Source organism: Mustelus asterias, unplaced genomic scaffold, assembly GCF_964213995.1.
Source record: "Mustelus asterias unplaced genomic scaffold, sMusAst1.hap1.1 HAP1_SCAFFOLD_4124, whole genome shotgun sequence".
Lineage (NCBI taxonomy): Eukaryota > Metazoa > Chordata > Chondrichthyes > Carcharhiniformes > Triakidae > Mustelus > Mustelus asterias.
The window spans coordinates 7,102-22,375 of NW_027594069.1; the positions used below are offsets into that span (position 1 = coordinate 7,102).

At 53.9% G+C, this 15,274-nt stretch overlaps 1 protein-coding gene across 1 annotated transcript; it reads left to right on the top strand.

The window, feature by feature from the left end:
- Positions 1-665: 665 nt before the first annotated feature.
- Positions 666-14,809, top strand: LOC144490962 (telomerase protein component 1-like; the record flags this gene model as incomplete). Its single annotated transcript, XM_078208634.1, has 6 exons — positions 666-722; positions 2,288-2,524; positions 4,131-4,238; positions 8,538-8,645; positions 10,801-10,951; positions 14,730-14,809. Coding segments are annotated over exons 1-6 (741 nt in total), but the record flags the coding sequence as incomplete, so codon positions are not given.
- Positions 14,810-15,274: the final 465 nt, after the last annotated feature.

Here is a 15,274-nt window from a genome sequence, read left to right on the forward strand (position 1 = left end):
CGTTCCAGTGAGAACAAACCAAGTTTCTCCAACCTCTCTTTGGGGGCAGCACGTTGGCACAGTGGTTAGCACTGCTGCCTCACAGCGCCAGGGACCCGGGTTCGATTCCCGGCTCGGGTCACTGTCCGTGTGGAGTTTGCACATTCTCCTCGTGTCTGCGTGGGTTTCCTCCGGGTGCTCCGGTTTCCTTCCACGGTCCAAAGTTGTGGAGGTTAGATAGATTGGCTGTGCTAAATTGCTCCTTAGTTTCCTGGGATGTGTAGGTTAAGTGGTGTTACGGGGGATGGGGCCTGGGGTTGGGTTGTGGTTGGTGCAGTCTTGATGGGCCGAATGGCCTCCTTTTGTACTGTAGGGAATCTATAATTCTCTCCTCATAGCTAATGCCCTCCGTACCAGGCAACATCCTGGTCAACCTCTTCTGTACCCTCTCCAAAGCCTCCACATCCTTCTGGTAGTGTGGTGATCAGAATTGAACACTATACTCCAAGTTTTGTCTTTCGCTCGTCTAGACAAATGCAAGAATGCCAAAGTTTCAACTCTCCCCACAATTTATACCACGGGAGAAAAGTGCGCTGACTGGTGGCCAAGTTGACTCCCATTAGCCGAGGCATTGCCCAGGGGGAAAGCCACAGGAAACTGTCCCCAAGCCCCTGAGTAATTCAAAAATGGTGGAAAGGCTCGGACATATTCCTTCCGTTGGCAACGAAGGAACGTGTATGAATGTATGTTGCTTCCGGCAAGCGGGAAGGAGCCGCGTTCCGAGATTGGTTGATTATCTTCAATGGATGACTCTCTCCTTCGTTTTACTGACATTGAGAGAGAGATTACCGTCATCACACCAGTTCACCAGGTTCTCTATCTCTTTCCTGTACTCTGTCTCGTCATTGTTTGACATCTGGCCCACGACTGTGGTATCATAGAACCATAGAATCCTTACAGTGCAGAAAGAGGCCATTCAGCCCATTGAGTCTGCACCAACAACAATCCCACCCCTGCCCTATCCCCGCAACCCCACATATTTACCCCGCGAATCCCTCTAACCTTCGCATCCCGGGACACTAAGGGGCAATTTAGCATGGCCAATCAACCTAACCTGCACACCTTTGGACACTAAGGGACAATTTAGCTTGGCCAATCCACCTAACCTACACATCTTTGGACACTAAGGGACAATTTAGCATGGCCAATCCACCTAACCTGCACATCTTTGGACACTAAGGGACAATTTAGCATGGCCAATCCACCTAACCTACACATCTTTGGACACTAAGGGACAATTTAGCACGGCCAATCCACCTAACCTGCACATCTTTAGACACTAAGGGGCAATTTAGCATGGCCAATCCACCTAACCTGCACATCTTTGGACTCTAAGGGACAATTTAGCATGGCCAATCCACCTAACCTGCACATCTTTGGACACTAAGGGACAATTTAGCATGGCCAATCCACCTAACCTGCACATCTTTCGACACTAAGGGACAATTTAGCTTGGCCAATCCACCCAACCTGCATACCTTTGGACACGAAGGGACAATTTAGCTAGGCCAATCCACCCAACCTGCACGTCTTTGGACACTAAGGGACAATTTAGCATGGCCAATCCACCTAACCTACACATCTTTGGACACTAAGGGACAATTTAGCATGGCCAATCCCCCTAACCTGAATATCTTTGGACTGTGGGAGGAAACCGGAGCACCCGGAGAAAACCCACGCAGACACGAGGAGAATGTGCAGACTCCACACAGACAGTGACCCCGAGCCGGGAATCGAACCCGGGTCCCTGGTGCTGTGAGGCAGCAGTGCTAACCACTGTGCCGCTGTGCCGTACCAGAAGCAACCTTGCCAACCAATCGGTGTCCTTTTCCCCTGCAGTGTAAATTGTGTTTGAAATTTGACCTTCTTTGTCCTGATGAGCCCCGAGACCGCAGGTTTCTAGAAATCATAGAAACCCTACAGTGCAGAAGGAGGCCATTCGGCCCATCGAGTCTGCACTGACCACAATCCCACCCAGGCCCTACCCCCACATATTTACCCGCTAATCCCTCTAACCTACCCATCCCAGGACTCTAAGGGGCAATTTTTAACCTGGCCAATCAACCTAACCCGCACATCTTTGGACTGTGGGAGGAAACCGGAGCACCCGGAGGAAACCCACGCGGACACGAGGAGAATGTGCAAACTCCACACAGACAGTGACCCGAGCCGGGAATCGAACCCGGGACCCTGGAGCTGTGAAGCAGCAGTGCTAACCACTGTGCTACCGTGCCGCCCTTAAGGGTAGGGTTTCGAGGGGGGAAGGCCCCCCCCCCGCCCTGTACTGCCCGCTCTGACTGTCTCTGTCTGGTCCCCTCCCACAGCTGACTTTACCGTGCTGCTGTGGACGCTGGCCGAGCTGATCGACCAGGAGGGCTGCGAGGTGGTGTCTCCGGCCTGCGTACTGAGGGGTCACTCGGACTCGGTCACCTGCACCGCCTTCAGCCCCGACGGGCTGCAACTTGTCACCGGCAGCAAGGACAAGGTGAGCGGGGGCCGCTGGTGCGAGGGGTCAAATCGCTGGATAGGCCGGACTGGAAACGGCCACGCACTCTGACCTTTCAACCCTCTGGCCGCCTCCTCCGAATCGCTGTCTTGTATTATTACCAGGTGGTGGTGTGCAGGTGCAGTGTAGATGGTGGCTGGAGTGGGGCGGGGGGGGGGGGGGGGGGGGGGGGGCGCAGAGAGGGGGCGGGGTCGGATGGGGTGGGGGCGGGGGGGTGGTGGAGGGGGGGGGGGCTTGCTTTTGATTTGATTTATTATTGTCACATGTATTGGGATACAGTGAAAAGTATTGTGTCTTGCGCGCCCTACAGGTAAAGCATACCGTTCATAGAGAAGGAAAGGAGAGGGTGCAGAATGTAGTACAAAGAACAAGAACAAAGAACAATACAGCACAGGAACAGGCCCTTCGGCCCTCCAAGCCCGCGCCGCTCCCTGGTCCAAACTAGACCATTCTTTTGTATCCCTCCATTCCCACTCCGTTCATGTGGCTATCTAGATAAGTCTAGACAGCCATAGTGTTACAGTCATAGCTAGGGTGTAGAGAAAAATCAACTTGATGCGAGGTAGGTCCATTCAAAAGTGACGGCAGCAGGGAAGAAGCTGTTCTTAAAATCTTAGAAGCGCTACAGTACAGAAAGAGGCCATTCGGCCCATCGAGTCTGCACCGACCACAATCCCACCCAGGCCCTACCCCCACATCCCTACATATTTACCCACTAATCCCTCTAACCAACGCATCCTAGGACACTTAGGGCAATTTTAGCACGGCCAATCAACCTAACCCGCACATCTTTGGACTCTGGGAGGAAACCGGAGCACCCGGAGGAAACCCACGCAGACACGGGAAGAATGTGCAAACTCCACACAGACAGTGACCCCGAGCCGGGAATCGAACCCAGGTCCCTGGAGCTGTGAAGCAGCAGTGCTAATCACTGTGCTACCGTGCCAGCCTCGAGTCAGTTGGTACGTGACCTCAGACTTTTGTATCTTTTTCCCAACGGAAGAAGGTGGAAGAGAGAATGTCCGGGGTGTGTGGGGTCCTTGATGATTCTGGCTGCTTTGCCGAGGCAGCGGGAAGTGTAGACGGAGTCAATGGGTGGGAGGCTGGTTTGCCTGATGGATTGGGCTACATTCACGACCCTTTGTAGTTTCTTGCGGTCTTGGGCAGAGCAGGAGCCATACCGAGCTGTGATACAACCAGAAAGGATGCTTTCTATGGTGCATCTGTAAAAGTTGGTGAGAGTCATACTGGACATGTCAAATTTCCTTAGCCTCCTGAGAAAGTAGAGGCATTGGTGGGCTTTCTTAACTATAGCGTTGGCATGGGGGGACCAGGACAGGTTGTTGGTGATCTGGACACCTAAAAACCTGCATTGGATGGGAACCGGTGCTGCCTCTGTTGTTGAAGACCCTGCAGACTCGCTTCCTCTGTCCGGGCCCCTGCATGCAAGGCAGTTGTGGGGTGAGGGGGTGAGAGCGTGGTCCCATTCACAGTGACCCCCAGAAGGAGTAGTCGGCCGGGAGAGGGAAGTTGATGAGTCGGTGTTTACTGTTATCAGTGTGTCACGAGCTGTTTGTTGCCGCAGAGTCTCCTGTTCTGGGACCTGGAGGAACTGCCTGGCCGGATCTCACGCTCCTTCCTCTCCTGCCATCGAGACTGGATTACTGGCTGCACCTGGGCCCCTCGATATGTGGTGAGTCTGTTGTGACCTCCTCCAGGCCCTACAACACTGCCTATCTGTGTGACCTCCTCCAGCCCCTACAACGCTGCCTATCTCTGTAACCTCCTCCAGCCCTGCCTATCTGTGTGACCTCCTCCAGCCCCGATGACCCTGCCTATTTCTGTAACCTCCTCCAGGCCCAACAACGCTGCCTATCTCTGTAACCTCCTCCAGCCCTGCCTATCTGTGTAACCTCCTCCAGCCCCGATGACCCTGCCTACCTCTGTAACCTCCTCCAGCCCTGCCTATCTGTGTAACCTCCTCCAGCCCCGATGACCCTGCCTATCTCTGTAACCTCCTCCAGCCCTGCCTATCTGTGTGACCTCCTCCAGCCCCGATGACCCTGCCTATTTCTGTAACCTCCTCCAGCCCTGCCTATCTCTGTAACCTCCTCCAGCCCCTATGACCCTGCCTATTTCTGTAACCTCCTCCAGCCCTGCCTATCTCTGTAACCTCCTCCAGCCCTGCCTATCTGTGTGACCTCCTCCAGCCCCGATGACCCTGCCTATCTCTGTAACCTCCTCCAGCCCTGCCTATCTGTGTGACCTCCTCCAGCCCCTATGACCCTGCCTATCTCTGTAACCTCCTCCAGCCCCTATGACCCTGCCTATCTCTGTAACCTCCTCCAGCCCCTTTGACCCTGCCTATCTCTGTAACCTCCTCCAGGCCCAACAACCCTGCCTATCTCAGTAACCTCCTCCAGCCTCTGCAACCCTGCCTATCTCTATCACCTTGTATAGCCCTGTGACCCTGCTTATCTCTGTAACTTCCTCCAGCCCCTACAACCCTCACCATCTCTGTCAGCTCCTCCAGCCCCTACCACCCTGCCTATCTCAGTAACCTCCTCCAGCTCCTCCGTCCCTGTCTAATCCCGAGAGTTTGATGGGGACAGTGTAGAGGGAGCTTTACTCTGTATCTAACCCCGTGCTGTACCTGTCCTGGGAGTGTTTGATGGGGGACAGTGTAGAGGGAGCTTTACTCTGTATCTAACCCCGTGCTGTATCTGTCCTGGGAGTGTTTGATGGGGGACAGTGTAGAGGGAGCTTTACTCTGTATCTAACCCCGTGCTGTACCTGTCCTGGGAGTGTTTGATGGGGGACAGTGTAGAGGAAGCTTTACTCTGTATCTAACCCCGTTCTGTACCTGTCCTGGGAGTGTTTGATGGGGGACAGTGTAGAGGGAGCTTTACTCTGTATCTAACCCCGTGCTGTACCTGTCCTGGGAGTGTTTGATGGGGGGGACAGTGTAGAGGGAGCTTTACTCTGTATCTAACCCCGTGCTGTACCTGTCCTGGGAGTGTTTGATGGGGGGACAGTGTAGAGGGAACTTTACTCTGTATCTAACCCCGTGTTGTCCCTGTCCTGGGAGTGTTTGATGGGGGACAGTGTAGAGGGAACTTTACTCTGTATCTCACCCCGTGCTGTATCTGTCCAGGGAGTGTTTGATGGGGGACAGTGTAGAGGGAGCTTTACTCTGTATCTAACCCCGTGCTGTACCTGTCCTGGGAGTGTTTGATGGGGGACAGTGTAGAGAGAGCTTTACTCTGTATCTAACCCCGTGCTATACCTGTCCTGGGAGTGTTTGATGGGGGACAGTGTAGAGGGAGCTTTACTCTGTATCTAACCCCGTGCTGTACCTGTCCTGGGAGTGTTTGATGGGGGACAGTGTAGAGGGAGCTTTACTCTGTATCTAACCCCGTGCTGTACCTGTCCTGGGAGTGTCTGATGGGGACAGTGTAGAGGGAGCTTTACTCTGTATCTAACCCTGTGCTGTACCTGTCCTGGGAGTGCTTGATGGGGGACAGTGTAGAGGGAGCTTTACTCTGTATCTAACCCCGTGCTGTACCTGTCCTGGGAGTGTTTGATGGGGACAGTGTAGAGGGAGCTTTACTCTGTATCTAACCCTGTGCTGTACCTGTCCTGGGAGTGTTTGATGGGGACAGTGTAGAGGGACCTTTACTCTGTATCTAACCCCGTGCTGTACCTGTCCTGGGAGTGTTTGATGGGGACAGTGTAGAGGGAGCTTTACTCTGTATCTAACCCCGTGCTGTACCTGTCCTGGGAGTGTTTGATGGGGACAGTGTAGAGGGAGCTTTACTCTGTATCTAACCCCGTGCTGTACCTGTCCTGGGAGTGTTTGATGGGGGACAGTGTAGAGGGAGCTTTACTCTGTATCTAACCCCGTGCTGTACCTGTCCTGGGAGTGTTTGATGGGGGACAGTGTAGAGGGAGCTTTACTCTGTATCTAACCCCGTGCTGTACCTGTCCTGGGAGTGTTTGATGGGGGACAGTGGAGAGGGAGCTTTACTCTGGATCTAATCCCGTGCTGTACCTGTCCTGGGAGTGTTTGATGGGGGGCAGTGTAGAGGGAGCTTTACTCTGTATCTAACCCCGTGCTGTCCCTGTCCTGGGAGTGTTTGATGGGGACAGTGTAGAGGGAGCTTTACTCTGTATCTAACCCCGTGCTGTACCTGTCCTGGGAGTGTTTGATGGGGACAGTGTAGAGGGAGCTTTACTCTGTATCGAACCCCGTGCTGTATCAGTCCTGGGAGTGTTTGATGGGGGGACAGTGTAGAGGGAGCTTTACTCTGTATCTAACCCCGTGCTGTACCTGTCCTGGGAGTGTTTGATGGGGGACAGTGTAGAGGGAGCTTTACTCTGTATCTAACGCCGTGCTGTATCAGTCCTGGGAGTGTTTGATGGGGGGACAGTGTAGAGGGAGCTTTACTCTGTATCTAACCCCGTGCTGTACCTGTCCTGCGAGTGTTTGATGGGGGACAGTGTAGAGGGAGCTTTACTCTGTATCTAACCCCGTGCTGTACCTGTCCTGGGAGTGTTTGATGGGGACAGTGTAGAGGGAGCTTTACTCTGTATCTAACCCCGTGCTGTACCTGTCCTGGGAGTGTTTGATGGGGACAGTGTAGAGGGAGCTTTACTCTGTATCTAACCCCGTGCTGTACCTGTCCTGGGAGTGTTTGATGGGGACAGTGTAGAGGGAGCTTTACTCTGTATCTAACCCCGTGCTGTTCCTGTCCTGGGAGTGTTTGATGGGGACAGTGTAGAGGGAGCTTTACTCTGTATCTAACCCCGTGCTGTACCTGTCCTGGGAGTGTTTGATGGGGACAGTGTAGAGGGAGCTTTACTCTGTATCTAACCCCGTGCTGTACCTGTCCTGGGAGTGTTTGGTGGGGACAGTGTAGAGGGAGCTTTACTCTGTATCTAACCCCGTGCTGTACCTGTCCTGGGAGTGTTTGATGGGGACAGTGTAGAGGGAGCTTTACTCTGTCTCTAACCCCGTGCTGTACCTGTCCTGGGAGTGTTTGATGGGGGGACAGTGTAGAGGGAGCTTTACTCTGTATCTAACCCCGTGCTGTACCTGTCCTGGGAGTGTTTGATGGGGACAGTGTAGAGGGAGCTTTACTCTGTATCTAACCCCGTGCTGTACCTGTCCTGGGAGTGTTTGATGGGGGACAGTGTAGAGGGAGCTTTACTCTGTCTCTAACCCCGTGCTGTACCTGTCCTGGGAGTGTTTGATGGGGGGACAGTGTAGAGGGAGCTTTACTCTGTATCTAACCCCGTGCTGTACCAGTCCTGGGAGTGTTTGATGGGGACAGTGTAGAGGGAGCTTTACTCTGTATCTAACCCCGTGCTGTTCCTGTCCTGGGAGTGTTTGATGGGGACAGTGTAGAGGGAGCTTTACTCTGTATCTAACCCCGTGCTGTACCTGTCCTGGGAGTGTTTGATGGGGGACAGTGTAGAGGGAGCTTTACTCTGTATCTAACCCCGTGCTGTACCTGTCCTGGGAGTGTTTGATGGGGACAGTGTAGAGGGAGCTTTACTCTGTATCTAACCCCGTGCTGTACCTGTCCTGGGAGTGTTTGATGGGGACAGTGTAGAGGGAGCTTTACTCTGTATCTAACCCCATGCTGTACCTGTCCTGGGAGTGTTTGATGGGGGACAGTGTAGAGGGAGCTTTACTCTGTATCTAGTCCCGTGCTGTACCTGTCCTGGGAGTGTTTGATGGGGACAGTGTAGAGGGAGCTTTACTCTGTATCTAACCCCGTGCTGTACCTGTCCTGGGAGTGTTTGATGGGGACAGTGTAGAGGGAGCTTTACTCTGTATCTAACCCCGTGCTATACCTGTCCTGGGAGTGTTTGATGGGGGACAGTGTAGAGGGAGCTTTACTCTGTATCTAACCCCGTGCTGTACCTGTCTTAATAGCTCTGGTTCATTTCCTAATTCTGATTGGTTGTTGTGTTTCTGTGTCAACAGGCCTCGAGCTCAAATGATGGGACAGTTCGTCTGTGGGATCCAAACTCTGGGACTTGCATTAAGGAATTTAAGGGCCCGTCTGCTGCTGTCAGTGGAGTCTGTGTGTGGGTGAGTGTCAGTAACACAGGATGCTGGAGGAGAGGGGTGACTGAGTGACAGTGTGAGGGAGCTGGATTAACATCAGTACAGATACAGTCAGTAACACAGGGTGCTGGGGGAGAGGGGTGACTGAGTGACAGTGTGAGGGAGCTGGATTAACATCAGTACAGATACAGTCAGTAACACAGGGTGCTGGGGGGAGAGGGGCTACTGAGTGACAGTGTGAGGGAGCTGGATTAACATCAGTACAGATACAGTCAGTAACACAGGGTGCTGGGGGAGAGGGGTTACTGAGTGACAGTGTGAGGGAGCTGGATTAACATCAGTACAGATACAGTCAGTAACACAGGGTGCTGGGGGGAGAGGGGTTACTGAGTGACAGTGTGAGGGAGCTGGATTAACATCAGTACAGATACAGTCAGTAACACAGGGTGCTGGGGGGAGAGGGGTTACTGAGTGACGGTGTGAGGGAGCTGGATTAACATCAGTACAGACACAGTCAGTAACACAGGGTGCTGGTGGGAGAGGGGTTACTGAGCGACAGTGTGAGGGAGCTGGATTAACATCAGTACAGATACAGTCAGTAACACGGGGTGCTGGGGGACAGAGGGGTTACTGAGTGACAGTGTGAGGGAGCTGGATTAACATCCGTACAGATACAGTCAGTAACACAGGGTGCTGGGGGAGAGGGGTTACTGAGTGACAGTGTGAGGGAGCTGGATTAACATCAGTACAGATACAGTCAGTAACACAGGGTGCTGGGGGGAGAGGGGTTACTGAGTGACAGTGTGAGGGAGCTGGATTAACATCAGTACAGATACAGTCAGTAACACAGGGTGCTGGGGGGAGAGGGGTTACTGAGTGACAGTGTGAGGGAGCTGGATTAACATCAGTACAGATACAGTCAGTAACACAGGGTGCTGGGGGGAGAGGGGTTACTGAGTGACAGTGTGAGGGAGCTGGATTAACATCAGTACAGATACAGTCAGTAACACAGGGTGCTGGGGGACAGGGGTTACTGAGTGACAGTGTGAGGGAGCTGGATTAACATCAGTACAGATACAGTCAGTAACACAGGGTGCTGAGGGAGTGGGGTTACTGAGTGACAGTGTGAGGGAGCTGGATTAACATCAGTACAGATACAGTCAGTAACACAGGGTGCTGGGGGAGAGGGGTTACTGAGTGACAGTGTGAGGGAGCTGGATTAACATCAGTACAGATACAGTCAGTAACACAGGGTGCTGGGGGAGAGGGGCTACTGAGTGACAGTGTGAGGGAGCTGGATTAACATCAGTACAGATACAGTCAGTAACACAGGGTGCTGGGGGAGAGGGGTTACTGAGTGACAGTGTGAGGGAGCTGGATTAACATCAGTACAGATACAGTCAGTAACACAGGGTGCTGGGGGGAGAGGGGTTACTGAGTGACAGTGTGAGGGAGCTGGATTAACATCAGTACAGATACAGTCAGTAACACAGGGTGCTGGGGGGAGAGGGGTTACTGAGTGACAGTGTGAGGGAGCTGGATTAACATCAGTACAGATACAGTCAGTAACACAGGGTGCTGGGGGGAGAGGGGTTACTGAGTGACAGTGTGAGGGAGCTGGATTAACATCAGTACAGATACAGTCAGTAACACAGGGTGCTGGGGGGGAGAGGGGCTACTGAGTGACGGTGTGAGGGAGCTGGATTAACATCAGTACAGATACAGTCAGTAACACAGGGTGCTGGGGGGAGAGGGGTTACTGAGTGACAGTGTGAGGGAGCTGGATTAACATCAGTACAGATACAGTCAGTAACACAGGGTGCTGGGGTAGGGGGGTTACTGAGTGACAGTGTGAGGGAGCTGGATTAACATCAGTACAGATACAGTCAGTAACACAGGGTGCTGGGGGAGAGAGGGGTTACTGAGTGACAGTGTGAGGGAGCTGGATTAACATCAGTACAGATACAGTCAGTAACACAGGGTGCTGGGGGAGAGGGGTTACTGAGTGACAGTGTGAGGGAGCTGGATTAACATCAGTACAGATACAGTCAGTAACACAGGGTGCTGAGGGGGGAGAGAGGGGGGGATGGGGAAACAGTGCGGAAAGGTGAAGGGAGGTGGTGTTTGCGATGCTCTCTGCGGTTTGACTGCCTTGTCTCTGTCTCTCTCTCTCCACTAGGCCGATCTGGTTCTGTCAGTGACGGGCACCGGTGATCTGGTTGTCTGGAGAGAGTCTGGAGGGGCCGTTACTACAATCCACGCCCACTCCGACCGCATCAATCACCTCGCATCGTTCCATCAGGGAGCACCTGCCATGGAGTCAGAGAGCGGTAAGGAAAGGGTTACTTCATCCACACCCTCCATAAATCCACAGCTAATCCCACTGCCCCGCTCTCTCCCCGTATCCCTGTATCAATCCCCAAGTAATCCCACTGCCCCGCTCTCTCCCCGTATCCCTGTATCAATCCCCAACTAATCCCACTGCCCCACTCTCTCCCCGTATCCCTGTATCAATCCCCAACTAATCCCACTGCCCCGCTCTCTCCCCATATCCCTGTATCAATCCCCAAACTAATCCCACTGTCCCGCTCTCTCCCCGTATCCCTGTATCAATCCCCAACTAATCCCACTGCCCCGCTCTCTCCCCATATCCCTGTATCAATCCCCAACTAATCCCACTGTCCCGCTCTCTCCCCGTATCCCTGTATCAATCCCCAACTAATCCCACTGCCCCGCTCTCTCCCCATATCCCTGTATCAATCCCCAACTAATCCCACTGCCCCGCTCTCTCCCCGTATCCCTGTATCAATCCCCAACTAATCCCACTGCCCCGCTCTCTCCCCATATCCCTGTATCAATCCCCAACTAATCCCACTGCCCCGCTCTCTCCCCGTATCCCTGTCTCAATCCCCAACTAATCCCACTGCCCCGCTCTCTCCCCGTATCCCTGTCTCAATCCCCAACTAATCCCACTGCCCCGCTCTCTCCCCGTATCCCTGTATCAATCCCCAACTAAACCCACTGCCCCGCTCTCTCCCCATATCCCTGTATCAATCCCCAACTAATCCCACGGTCCCGCTCTCTCCCCGTATCCCTGTATCAATCCCCAACTAATCCCACTGCCCCGCTCTCTCCCCATATCCCTGTATCAATCCCCAACTAATCCCACTGCCCCGCTCTCTCCCCGTATCCCTGTATCAATCACCAACTAATCCCACTGCCCCGCTCTCTCCCCATATCCCTGGATCAATCCCAAACTAATCCCACTGCCCTGCTCTCTCCCCGTATCCCTGTATCAATCCCAAACTAATCCCACTGCTCCGCTCTCTCCCCGTATCCCTGTATCAAACCCCAACTAATCGCACTGCCCCGCTCTCTCCCCGTATCCCTGGATCAATCCCAAACTAATCCCACTGCCCCGCTCTCTCCCCATATCCCTGTATCGATCCCCAACTAATCCCACTGCCCCGCTCTCTCCCCATATCCCTGTATCAATCCCCAACTAATCCCACTGCCCCGCTCTCTCCCCGTATCCCTGTATCAATGCCCAAACTAATCCCACTGTCCCGCTCTCTCCCCATATCCCTGTATCAATCCCCAACTAATCCCACTGCCCCGCTCTCTCCCCATATCCCTGTATCAATCCCCAACTAATCCCACTGCCCCGCTCTCTCCCCGTATCCCTGTATCAATCCCCAACTAATCCCACTGCCCCGCTCTCTCCCCGTATCCCTCTATCAATCACCAACTAATCCCACTGCCCCGCTCTCTCCCCATATCCCTGGATCAATCCCAAACTAATCCCACTGCCCTGCTCTCTCCCCGTATCCCTGTATCAATCCCAAACTAATCCCACTGCTCCGCTCTCTCCCCGTATCCCTGTATCAAACCCCAACTAATCGCACTGCCCCGCTCTCTCCCCGTATCCCTGGATCAATCCCAAACTAATCCCACTGCCCCGCTCTCTCCTCATATCCCTGTATCAATCACCAACTAATCCCACTGTCCCGCTCTCTCCCCATATCCCTGTATCAATCCCCAACTAATCCCACTGCCCCGCTCTCTCCCCATATCCCTGTATCAATCCCCAAATAATCCCACTGCCCCGCTCTCTCCCCATATCACTGGATCAATCCCAAACTAATCCCACTGCCCCGCTCTCTCCCCATATCCCTGTATCAATCCCCAACTAATCCCACTGCCCCGCTCTCTCCCCATATCACTGGATCAATCCCAAACTAATCCCACTGCCCCGCTCTCTCCCCATATCCCTGTATCAATCCCCAACTAATCCCACTGCCCCGCTCTCTCCCCATATCCCTGTATCAATCCCCAACTAATCCCACTGCCCCGCTCTCTCCCCATATCCCTGTATCAATCCCCAACTAATCCCACTGCCCCGCTCTCTCCCCATATCCCTGTATCAATCCCCAACTAATCCCACTGCCCTGCTCTCTCCCCGTATCCCTGTATCAATCCCAAACTAATTCCACTGCCCCACTCTCTCCCCATAGCCCTGTATCAATCCCCAACTAATCCCACTGCCCCGCTCTCTCCCCGTATCCCTGCATCAATCCCAAACTAATCCCACTGCCCCGCTCTCTCCTCATATCCCTGTATCAATCCCCAACTAATCCCACTGCCCCGCTCTCTCCCCATATCCCTGTATCAATCCCCAACTAATCCCACTGCTCCGCTCTCTCCCCGTATCCCTGTATCAATCCCCAACTAATCCCACTGCCCCGCTCTCTCCCCGTATCCCTGTATCAATCCCCAACTAATCCCACTGCCCCGCTCTCTCCCCGTATCCCTGGATCAATCCTCAACTAATCCCACTGCCCCGCTCTCTCCCCGTATCCCTGTATCAATCCCCAAACTAATCCCACTGCCCCGCTCTCTCCCCATATCCCTGTATCAATCCCCAACTAATCCCACTGCCCCGCTCTCTCCCCATATCCCTGTATCATTCCCAAACTAATCCCACTGCCCCACTCTCTCCCCGTATTACTGTATAAATCCCCAACTAATCCCACTGCCCCGCTCCCTCCCCGTATCCCTGTATCAATCCCCAACTAATCCCACTGCCCCGCTCTCTCCCCGTATCCCTGTATCAATCCCCAACTAATCCCACTGCCCCGCTCTCTCCTCGTATCCCTGTATCAATCCCCAACTAATCCCACTGCCCCGCTCTCTCCTCGTATCCCTGTATCAATCCCCAACTAATCCCACTGCCCCGCTCTCTCCCCGTATCCCTGTATCAATCCCCAACTAATCCCACTGCCCCGCTCTCTCCCCGTATCCCTGTATCAATCCCCAACTAATCCCACTGCCCCGCTCTCTCCCCGTATCCCTGTATCAATCCCCAACTAATCCCACTGCCCCACTCTCTCCTCATATCCCTGGAACAATTTTGAACTAACCCGAATGCTTTAATTTAATTAAAATCCAGATCCCGATTCCTACGAACAGATCCAGTCGTTATGGATCAGCCATTTGTGTCTCCACTTATTGGCGGTGGCAGAACCTTCCAGACCCCTGTTCTGGGGAGGGGTATTTCAGCCCGGGTGACACAGTGGTTAGCACTGCTGCTTCACAGCTCCAGGGGACCTGGGTTCGATTCCCGGCTCGGGTCACTGTCTGTGTGGAGTCTGCACATTCTCCTCGTGTCTGCGTGGGTTTCCTCCGGGTGCTCCGGTTTCCTCCCACAGTCCAAAGATGTGCAGGTTGGGTGGATTGGCCATGATAAATTGTCCCTTAGTGTCCAAAGATGTGCAGGTTAGGTGGATTGGCCATGCTAAATTGTCCCTTAGTGTCCAAAGATGTGCAGGTTAGGTGGATTGGCCATGCTAAATTGTCCCTTAGTGTCCTGAGATGTGCAGGTTCGGGGGATTGGGGTTTACGGGGACCAGGCGAGTGTGGATTCTGAGTGGGTGCAGACTCGATGGGCCAAATGGCCTGTTCCTGCACTGTACGGATTCTATGACACCGGCAGAGGATTAGCCTCAGTGTGGGCGGGGGTTGGGGAGGGGGAGCGGAGCTTGTGAAGGAGCCAGACGAGCATTCACGGCCAAACGCAGACACCCCTGACCTGGGTTCCTCCTCTTGCAGACCGAGAGGAGATGGCGTACCGACTCAGAGTGGCGACAGCGAGTGACGATGGGACAGTCAGAATCTGGCAGCCTTTGCTGGTGAGCACTCAAACCTCCTCAATAAGCTGCACTCTGTCCAGCTGCTCTCCACTGTCCTCGCTGTCTCCCCGCTCTCTCTCTCTCTGTCTCCCCGCTCTCTCTCTCTCTGTCTCCCCGCTCTCTCTCTCTGTCTCCCCGCTCTCTCTCTCTCTGTCTCCCCGCTCTCTCTCTCTCTGTCTCCCCGCTCTCTCTCTCTCTGTCTCCCCGCTCTCTCTCTCTCTCTCTCCCCGCTCTCTCTCTCTCTGTCTCCCCGCTCTCTCTCTCTCTGCCTCCCCGCTCTCTCTCTCTCTCTCTGTCTCCCCGCTCTCTCTCTCTCTGTCTCCCCGCTCTCTCTCTCTCTGTCTCCCCGCTCTCTCTCTCTCTGTCTCCCCGCTCTCTCTCTCTCTGTCTCCCTGCTCTCTCTCTCTCTGTCTCCCCGCTCTCTCTCTCTCTGTCTCCCCGCTCTCTCTCTCTGTCTCCCCGCTC